Below are 10759 nucleotides of genomic sequence, written 5' to 3'. Positions count from 1 at the left end.
TCTGTGCAGTATCATCCATTTGGAGGGTTATACATCTGTGTAGAAATAGAACTTCTATAAGGAGAATTTTGTATAATTTCTGAATACTTCCCAGAGGCACATTTGGACTCTTGGACAGAATCCTGCTGCTTGCTAGCTGAAACCAGAATGGGTTGTTTATGGGGAGAAGGACCCAGAAAGGAGATGAAGATACAACAAGGAAAGATGATGAAAGTAAGTGGGGGAATATAAGAGGATCAGATTGCTACATGGAAACTATTACCAGAGACCTTGACCTGTTGTGTCCAAGACAGGTTACTGCAAGCAGCTGTGCAGATGGCCCACCTTTAGAAATCAGCATTGGGATCACTTCTGGGAGTTGAGATCTAGGTAACGTACCTATGTGATGCAGGGTGGAAGCCAGTGAGTGTCTGAAATAAGAAAAGTTCAGTTCTCATTAGTTCCAGAATAATCCCCAACATTCAGATCCACTAAAAGCTGTTTTACTCTCAGCTGTGACATCTCTCTTTACATGAAAAAAGTATACTGGTTTTTCAATAGTACCTAATGGTGGTACAGGAATTATAGTAGTAGTATTCAGCAGAACACTTATCTGTGCTGAAACTGTTACTAGTAATATAAAATGTTTGTATTTTTAGATAAGTAAATTTAAGCTACAGACGCAGTTTAATCAATGCCTCTAATAGTGGGAATAACAAGAAAGTTCATATGATTTATATTTTGGCTTAAAACCAAAAGAATAAGGTCAAAAGTGTTTTTTGTTTTGTTGAAAGAAGAGTGAAAACAGTGAGTGGGATATTCACAAGATGTAGTTACAAATCTGAGTTACACAACAATCATTCTAATTAGTGGAGCAATTCATTATAGGAATACAGTTGTAGTAATAGTGAAGTGTTTTTGTTTCCATTTGCTATTATAAAAAGTGATAGATACTCAAAGGGTCTGACTGTAAAAATAGTTATTGATCTCTTCTTCAAAATTAGGATGTACAGAACGGTCTTTTTAAAAAGCGTACTTCTCAAAACATCAAAAGATTTGGATGAAGATCTGTAAAACAGTTTGTAAAATAAAATATATACCAAGCTGAGATTCCTAACATACATTGCCTGTGTTGTAGAGAGCAATGGGCTCATACCCTGAAGACAGGTAAAAAAAATTCTCTGCATCATATCACTAAATTACTAAATTGAAATACAAGCAAAGAAAATATTGTTATGTAATTGATCATCTTCATTACAAAGTGAGGATGTCATCAGAGTATACATACAGAAAATGTCCTTCTTTGAAAGGAAAAGAATGAAGTTATAAATCATCAAGTTTTTTTCATCCTGTACCTCGTTTCAATTTTACCAGGCCTCCTAAATTGTGAAGTAGAGACAGTAAAGTCCTCTTTTGTCTTTGTGGCTGGTAAGGATTGAAGTAAAGTAGCGCAAGTGCTTGCATGCTCCTTTTAGATTCACAATGTCATTCAAGGATCCCTCAAATACCAACATGAGCTCCCCTGTATGTACAGTACTGCAGCCCATATCTCTGGCTTTCCTAACTGCTCCATGGGTCCGCTACCTGCTGGCTAGTCCAGCTTGAGGTTTGCTTCCAAACAGATGCATTCGCATCCTTGTCTCAGAGGCAGTTCATACCCATGGGTCTCCCTGAATATCAAGACAGTCCCTCTGCCTTCTAGATACCCCTGACTAGACACTGGGCCTCTTATTCACTGATTAGTCCACCTTAAAGTTTGCCACCATATTATATACATATGCTCTTATGTAGGCCAGGTATGGGGAAGATAATGATGATCCCCACAGGAGTCAGCACCCAACATGTGCATTTTGGCCAGTGCTCCTTACCAGTTACAAAGTCCAGGTTGACTCTCTCCAAAAGCTGAATGTGTAGTTTCTTTAAGGCCAGTCAATTTCGTGAGAAGAGACTTCTGGCCTTTTCATCATCTCTATTATCCCTTCTTTGTCAGAGAAGAGTGCCTGTGTTTCTGTTTGTGGCTTCACTTTCTTCATTGGAAAGGTCCTTGACTGGATAACATTAATGAAGTAAGTGCTTTCACCTTTGAAATAGCTTTACAAAGCATATCTTTAGTGGGAGAAACAGCTTGGGAAGTCATTATGTTATCCTTCCGCTTAACCTGTATAGGTTTTATAAATTTCCATGGTTATTACAGATAGCAGAGGTAGAGAAGCAGCAGGTGTCTGTGGAAAGAGCAGTAACCTGCTGTTTTGGGCTTAAGTGGAAAGGTTTGAAAGCTCAGTGGAAGAGGTGGCCTCTGTGAGTAAATTTGAGAATGAAAATGGAGAAAATAATTTTAATAGTTGAAATGATGATGCTAAGTGCTGGTAATGTCAGTGAATGAAGATTCTTGGAGGTAGGAATACTGGAAGGAAGATGGTTTATGTGTGGTGAGATACTGTGGCCTAGAAATCAGCAATAATGTGTATACTTGAAGTCAAATTATGTTAAATGCTAAGGACATCATGTAATCATGTAAGGAATAGTCTTCGAAGTGCTGCTGGGAGAAGTTGCCCTCTCAGGTGATGACGCTTCTCAAAGCTGCCTCTGAAGTAAGTTGTAGAATAATTTTGCTCAAGTTGCAGGAAGATATTTTTGTCTCTTACTTTGGTCATTTTTTATTTCCATCCTCTTTCTTCCAAAGTCTCTCTCTGTCATCAGCCCCCATTCTTTCTGTGGTCCCACTTTATATCCCTTCTAAATGCAGAGAAGAGTGATACTGCCTGAGAAAGGAAAGGGAAACCTTACCTCCTGTTAATTTACTAAGCTGTCCCAGTGCCAGGGCAGCAGAGAGGTATTAAAGCAGGGAAGCGCCTGCCATTTCCAAGCGCAGATTGAACAGGAGGGGGCAGGGAGTCTCTGGTTACACTCTCCCTTCTCTGTCTTTACCTCACCAGTAACCTTTTCTCCCAGGGTGCACTGTGGGATTTTAGCTTCAGCCTTGTGTCTGCTTCACTCCATGATTTTGCAGTGGAGAGCAGAAGGGAAGACGTTGACCTGAAGACCTCTTGCTCCACAAAGGTTGTCTCTGGGGATATGACTAGGGAGGCCTCTCCAACAAAAGTATTACGATACCAACAAACTTTGGTGAGTACAAAAGGACAGAGTATTTCCTACATTGTAATTTGTTCTCTTCTGAAGGGGTAAACACTTTTCTTGCCTACAAATAGCCTTCCCTGCTTGTATTAGGAAGAATTTGTGAGAGTTCTGCATGAGCACGTGCCCCACAACTGCCTTCCTCCAAGACAGAATGAGGCCATTTTCTCTTTTTATCATAAAGAAAATCTTTAATCCCCATGAATGAAAAAATTATGTCACTGAATTCACTAGATCAGGAAAAATGTGCTAGAAAGAGTCAGGGCTGAGTTTGTAGGGACATCTGATCTGCAGAGCTGCATGGAAATTCAGTTGCTTGTTGTGAATTGGTTTCCTTTTCTCAGACAAACTTCTCACTACCCTTTGTTACAGCTTTCAGAAGAGACAGAATTCTGCCCTGCTGGATGTTAATGAGAGTATGCTCTTATTTGCATCTTTTAGGCACGTCTTAGTGGGGTTTTGCACTGCTTTGTTTTAAGGATATTCATATGGAGATTGTTGCTTCACTTCCTGATATAAGTATGGCAACTTTGAGAACTAAGATTCATTTCATCTCCTCATGATTCTTCAGACTTCTCTGAACAAGCTTAGGGAGCAGTTTGTACTGCATCTAAAAAAACACTTCATCTGGTATTTGAAATAAGAATTTGCATCAAATGCCGCAAATTGCCTACTGAACAGCGTGAATGGAGTCCTAGCCTCTGAAAATGTATGATGGTGGCTTGTTTGTGTCAGAGCATGCAAAGATTTTGTAGCCATGTTTGTAGACTAGACTATATTGGAGGTGTGGAAAACATGAAATCTCTATCTTCTTTGAGCTACTACAAAGAAACATGGAGGTCTTCTTTACAGAAGATGACACAATTGGTTTACTAAGGGGTTTGTACAGTTGGTTGTGGGAACACAAGGTAGAGGCAAAGACTGAGAGAGTACTTCTCCTGTACTTGAACTAATACACACAGGTGAAGAATTGTATGATCTTTAGTGTGACCCTAAGGCCTTGTATGACTGACAGCTTGACTTCAAATCCTGAATTACATGATGAATGTAAGTTTCTCAATGATCTACACAGACACGACACAAGCACCCAGCCTCTTGGTATTTCGCTCAACCGAAAATGCTACTTATCGCTTGCCAAGTACTAACATTGCTGAAAGAGTCATTCGTTGCAGTGGAAAGTCTGAACTATGAAATATTTAATGTCTGTTGTTCTGTGTTTCTGTAGACCAACACAAAGTAGCATCCACAGTGTCAGGATTAAGTTACATCAGTACTGGAATACTGAGACTGTGGACCTAATGCACAACATAATCGGATTTCACTGGCCCGTTTGCACAGTATAGAATGTTGTAAGATTTCTGGAAGGAGAATGAGTTCTGAGATGAAGAATTCAAACTGAGTCGGTTCCTGAGCTGATCGAATTGCATGGAGTACTGAAAAGCAAGGAAATGCAACAAAACTGAACAAAAGTGGTAGCAGAGAGAACAAGTTTGCAAAAGATGCAAAAACTAGGGGCATACTACTTGGGGAAAATGGCTGTATTTCTTCTGTAGTTGTAACAAACTCATGAATCTCTAGACGTTTCACTTTTTTATTCTTTAATTTAGAACTACATTAGTCAGAGAGTTAAGACTGGTGCCAGTTTTCCTGCAGGCTTGTGGGAAGACATGACTAGTATTAGATTTCCTTAATTCAAAGAGCATAATTCATATAATTTGGGAAAAGGCAAGTCTTCTTTGGCAGAATACATGCAGGTTATTAAGCAGCTATTCAGGAAAGAAATCAAATTCAATATATTACATGGTCTTCATTTACTCATACATTTGTCTTGAATGTTTGCCAATGAAAGCTTTTATAGATTCTGAACAGGACAGGAATTTGTAGCAAATGGTAGTTGTTTGATCCTTCAAGCGTCTGCACAGTTAAAACATTTTGCTCTTTAGCTGAATTCAAGTCACCCACATCCCAGATAAACATTAGGATCAGAAGGCAACTATGCTGCTGCCTGTTTCATTAAAAAGGGGCTATAAATGTAGGAGTTCTTTGGTAATGATCATGTATTTAAGCTTTTCCGAATCTCAGGAAGATGAGCAGATAATTACTGGATCTAATCAGGTTTAGTGATAGGTAGATGCTGAATCGCTTACCTTGATGAAGAATGAAGTATTTCTCAAAACAAGAGAAATGAAGATCAGTTACAATGATTTGGTAGCAATTGAATATAAGACTGCAATTCTGGATGCAGGTGCCTCAAGTGGATCCCAGATACTTTTGAGACTTGAGTGTCTTAGCAATTTATGCCTTAAAACACTAACTTTGGGAACATACTCCTATCAAGCATCATCATTATCACTATTCACTCCATATAGTCAGTCATGTTAGTTTTTTCTTATCTAGTGAAGGAAGAGTAGCAGAGCACATAAAATCAATGCCAAACTAACACTACAAACATTAGTTTTCATATATAAAATTCACTGCTCTCTGGGTATGCTGGCATGTAGTCAAAGAAAGGGTAGGTCATTGCCTGACTTTAAAGACTGCACGAATGACTGCTGTTTTTCTCTGTTTTAGAAAATCTATTGCACTGCCACAATCCAATATTAAAGTTGCTTATACAGTCTTTGTACCTTGGGAAGAGGTGAGATGGTAGACTGAGCCATTGCTGATTAGCCTTTGAGGTCACAAATCACCTAAATAAGAGATCTGATGAGTCAGCTGACCATTTCCTGCCCCTCAGTCCCTTCTGTGATAAAAGCATCTCAGCTTATTTATATAACATGGACACTTTATTCAGTTTCCTACATACCAGCTGTCTTTTAACTGTTTCTCTCCCATGTTCTCTTTAAGACATTTATTTTCTGTGTCTTTTGTTACCTCTTTGTCATTTACTCTTTCACTATTCTCTCGTTATCCTCAAATACCTTTCTCTTACTCTTGTCTTCTGGTACATCTTCTGTTTGTTTCTCTGATGCTCCTGGTGTCTGTACATATGAAGCCAAGTGTTAGGTTTCACAGCTGTGTTTTTTTTCTGTGCCTTCGTCAGGTCACTGCCATTGGATTCTGTTCCAAAAATATCCCATGTGATTATTTCCCTGTGCTGTCCCAAGGCAGTGGGGGGATCCTTGGCAGTCCTTCCTCCTCTTTTTCTTTTTGAAGTTATTATCGATCATACACAAAGTAATATTAGAAGGACAAGGAGACCTGGACAAATGAGGACATGAGATTTATGCAGATTTCTACTGCTAATTCTAAAGCTAGAGATGGCAAATGAGGCAGATGAATACAGGTTTATACTTCACAGGGCAAGACATAGGCACCTGACAATGACAGTAGAAGAGGAAAAAATGAAGTTTTCAGTTACTTGCTGTATGATTGAAAGTGCAGGCATTTAGGAGCATCACCTACTGTTATTAGGGAATAATTTTTAGCTTCTTGTATTCAATCTTGGCAAGGGCTGGGAGGGAGTCACCTCTTGTATACTGGAAGTACTTATTGCCTTACAGAGTAGCCTCTGCTGAAACTAACAAATGAAAGAAGTCCGTTTGCTGTCTTTCTATAAGTGAAATTGGTATTTAGTATCTGCTGAAGCTAAGGGCTTGCTTTTTGCTTATCCACCATATCCACATTGCCTTCTACTTCCCCTTGCTTCAGAGTTTACTGAACAATTGCTATACACATATATGAAGATGAACATTAGTTTCTCTCCCCACTTCCCATTAATGGAATCACAAATTTTACCGTGTCAGAAATTTGCTGCTGGTAGGGTCTTTTCCTGGCTATGTAGTACACATGACTGCGGAGTTCAAAGGCATTCATCTGCAGTGTAGACATGCTAGAGTTACTCTTCACTGCGTGTCAGTTGGTCACTGGGAAAAAAAGACCTCCAGTTCTGCAGGCAGGTTGTGCCTAGATTTCTTCTAGTTAAAGGATCTGTTAGTTTCAGAAGCCCTGCAAGTAACCATATGTTTCCACTGTGATGTGACATCCCAGGAGGAAGGCTGAGGAAGACGAAAATGAGAGCAGGCCTTGTAACAGCCAGTTTTTTCTTAAAATAGCATGGACTTAATTTTTAAAACTTTAGTAAGCTGGAATACACGTGGTATTCACTGATTCTGGACTAGGAGCAGGCTGGTCTGAATGTAGGTTTACTTCACCACAATGCTAGGCCCTAGAGACAAGCCATGAGGCATTGTTTATAGCTGTACTATCCAGCCCAGTTGAATCTCTTCCACAAACAACAAGCAGAGCTCCGTCTGTCTCTGCACAGGTGAGGTGTTCATATCTGCCTTAGCTGTTTAAAACATGGGAATAGGAAATTGCCATATCTTTTGCTGTGGCTATAAGCTCCGCTGTGAGACCAACAGCTAACTGAAGAATTTATCTCCAGTTTATGTGGCTAGCAGTCTGCCAGTTCTTCATTTTTATCTCAAAAAAAAAAAAAAAAAAGAGAGAGAGATGGACAGATTTGAGATGAGAAGGAGCCTCTTGGCAGTATCCAGTTCAACTGCTTACTCAGTCACAGATCTCCGGTGTTGAAAGCCATGGCTGTTACCTCTGGAGCACTCCCTGTGCCTGTCTGAGAAGAGTCTGGCTTCATCTCCTCAATGCGATCAGACAGCTTCATTCACTTCTTCTCCTAGGTGAACAAACACAGCTCCTCCATCCTCTTCTCACAGACTACACATTCCTTGCTTATACTGCTATAAAATTTAAGCTTTCACAAGAACCATATAGATCTATAGCCCAAGAAAAAAAATATCATGATCTGTCAGGATGCTGATCAGTCTAATCCTCGCCACTGATCTTGTGCTAGCAAAAGTAAAATAACCTGCTTGTATGTAAATGGCATAAGAGGGCATCCCATATATATTTGAAATCTAAATAGGATAGCTGTGTGCTACAAGTTTTTTACGTGTTATTGTCCTGACAATATTATTTGCTAATAATTTGCATGGTAATTTGACAACATAGCAGGTTAAAGTATTCCAGACCAGTTTGGGGAACAAAGGTAAAAACCACTTACACTAGCATTCCTGGTATTTCAAAAAGTTAGACCTGTTGCTAGCAAAACTGTAAACACTGGCTGGAAGTGGGGAAACTGGAATACAGAGATTTCTGCCCAAGTTGTACAGCAGGTGGCATACAAGGTATAGTATATGAGGAATAATGCCTTCATATTTCAAAGCAAATACAAAATCCTTGGCTACAATTGTGAGTCTGTAGAAATCACAGCAAACAACTTGGGTGATCTGTACAAAAACTGGAGGTAAACTGGATAAAAATAAGTGTTAGTGTTAATGTTTGATTTATTGAAGCAGCAAGAAGCTGCTACTGAAGTTTCTACTGTTAGTATTGATAGAACATCTTCCAAATACCTGCATGATGCAACAATAGCTCTGTTGTTGTGTTAATGCAGAGAGAGGAAAGGCGTAGACTATTAATGTTGGACACTACCTTATCTGAACTTGCTTATTTAAGCTGTTTTCATTTACCACTGAGAAGCTTATCAATCATAAAGTGATTTACTATTAAGTAACCTGGGAACTCAGATTTCACTGCTGTGATAGCATATTATGCTTTTGTATTTGATAATGATTCAGGTGATGTAAGTTGAACATAGGAGTGGCAAAGATTTTCCACAAGCTGTTACTGCAACATGCACTTCAATCTGTGGATACTATTAAGGATATTACTAGGTTAACAGATTTGCTTACATTCTTAATACTGAGCCATCTATCTGTACAATGTTTGTTGCTCCTGCCTGGTGAACTAGTTGATTCCTACGTGCCCTTAAAGGAACCAAGTGTCTGTTGTGATTGACAGTCATTCATTTCCACAAAATATTTATAAAAGGTTCATTAATATTTGACTGTCATCAAGAGTAGATGAGAATACACAGTACCTTTGTGGTATTTGTTGCACAGTACAAATGTGTGTAGAACCTATATCTTTGCAAAGCAAGCAACCACTTGCAGCTTTGAAAATAGATAAACTACAGGCAGTATGTTCAACTTTGATAAGAAAGCAGTGTTTAAGAATACTGTCTTGTGCTTAAAAACATTACCCGTGATTAAGAACCTTCCTTGTAGACCCTCAGATTTGACCCTCAAATTGAGACTGAAGTTATACCAATTAGTCTTAACAGTGCCAAGTCACGCATATACCATATCTATTCCGTAGGTACTAAAATCTTTCCACTGGGAAGATTAAGCAAGAGCTAGGTAAAGTTCTCCTCTTGCCTAAGCATGTGTGTTAATTCTTCATTTGAGGGTGTACATTATAGCTGAGATGATCTATTGACTGGCACATGCAGGAGATTCTGAATGCTGCTTCCCTGACCTGTGGTGAACTCATTTAGAGCACGACACAGAGAAGTTAACCACATAAAATCGTGAATGTTTTTCTATCAATTTACCTTCCAGAATGCTTAGGCCAGACATACCAGAAATAGTGCAGGAAGGAGAACATGGTTATCCTTTTATGCCACTCACAATTGTAAGTAATCTATGAAGGTTGCAGCCAGCACTAAAAAATCTTGAACTACTGTGTGTTCTCTTCTTTTAAGACCGTCTCTTCTCTGCCTTTCAGAAGTTGTCTGGAGTACTCTTACTCCTGTGACCCTTAAAGAGTTTCCTTTTTTCTTTTAACTTATATTGTATATGTAACTTTATATACGTACCTTATGAACCTTATGACGTACCTTACGTCAAAAAATAAATGACCAGACATTGAGACTGTCTGGAAAAGTGAGAATAAGGGAGACTGGGAAGTTCAGGGTCTTCTGCATTATTGGCTCTTGATGACTCAGGTGCACAGTGTGACAGGCAGCCTTTACTGCTTACAGCTCAGTTAATGTGGGATAGTGCAACCTGACTAATAGCCCTTTACCACAAATTCACAGTCAATGTCTGCAAGAGTTAGGTATCTTTCACCCTCAATCACTAACCTTGAGCCACTCCATGTCATCCTTATTCTTTATTTTTATTGTTCCATCACTGTGGGAAACTGCTCTAATACTAACTAGTAGGCTATGGAGCTACCCATAGGTGTAACTGTGTCAAAGAAACACCACTCTTGAAGTGTAAGTCAGGATAGTTTGTGAGGCACTACCAGCAACTGCCCAAAGGACCCCTTTGGGTCAGTCATTGTGAGCCCTGACCCACTCTTTTATCTTGGAAGGATCTTAGGAAACAGAACCCCAGGGGTCAGGCAGTTACTGAATTACTCTTTCATTCCAAAGTGCTGGTCCTGGGAAAGAAAGGGAGTTAATATTTACTCAGTAGCAAGATTCTCACTGAGTATAACTTGCTTATTATCTCTTGATTTGCTGTTTCCTATAGCCATGTGTGTTTATATTCTGTTCAACCACCTAACTTCCAGTATCTTAAAAAACCTGACGTCATCACAGTAAGTATGTACCGTGATTTTAGTATAATGTGTTAACAAAGCACCCTAAGATGCCACATCATTTCCAAATCCTTTCCCAATGATTTTTTACTCACTCACAAAGAGTTTTTATTTCCAACACAACCCCTTTCTGCGAGTATAGCATTCTCTCTTTCTCCTCATTTCTACAGATTTGTGAGCTTGGATCTGTAATAAAGGGATTTTGTCTAAAGAGAATTAACAGTCGTTAGCTGATGAT

At 39.2% G+C, this 10759-nt stretch overlaps 1 protein-coding gene across 2 annotated transcripts in view; it reads left to right on the top strand.

Moving 5' to 3' along the window:
- The first annotated feature begins 2929 nt into the window (after nucleotides 1-2929).
- Nucleotides 2930-10759, top strand: part of CLCN1 (chloride voltage-gated channel 1) — a 59028-nt gene continuing 51198 nt past the window's right edge. For both annotated transcript variants that reach the window (XM_015294039.4, XM_046944646.1), the window contains exon 1: nucleotides 2930-3105. In XM_015294039.4, coding sequence (XP_015149525.2) covers nucleotides 3055-3105 — 51 coding nt within the window. In that variant the 5' untranslated portion in view covers nucleotides 2930-3054. The remainder of the gene's footprint in view (nucleotides 3106-10759) is intronic.

This window comes from Gallus gallus, chromosome 1 (assembly GCF_016699485.2).
Source record: "Gallus gallus isolate bGalGal1 chromosome 1, bGalGal1.mat.broiler.GRCg7b, whole genome shotgun sequence".
In the NCBI taxonomy this organism is placed as follows: domain Eukaryota; kingdom Metazoa; phylum Chordata; class Aves; order Galliformes; family Phasianidae; genus Gallus; species Gallus gallus.
The sequence above is the reverse complement of the archived record's forward strand: the minus strand, read 5'-3'. Positions and strand labels throughout refer to the sequence as shown.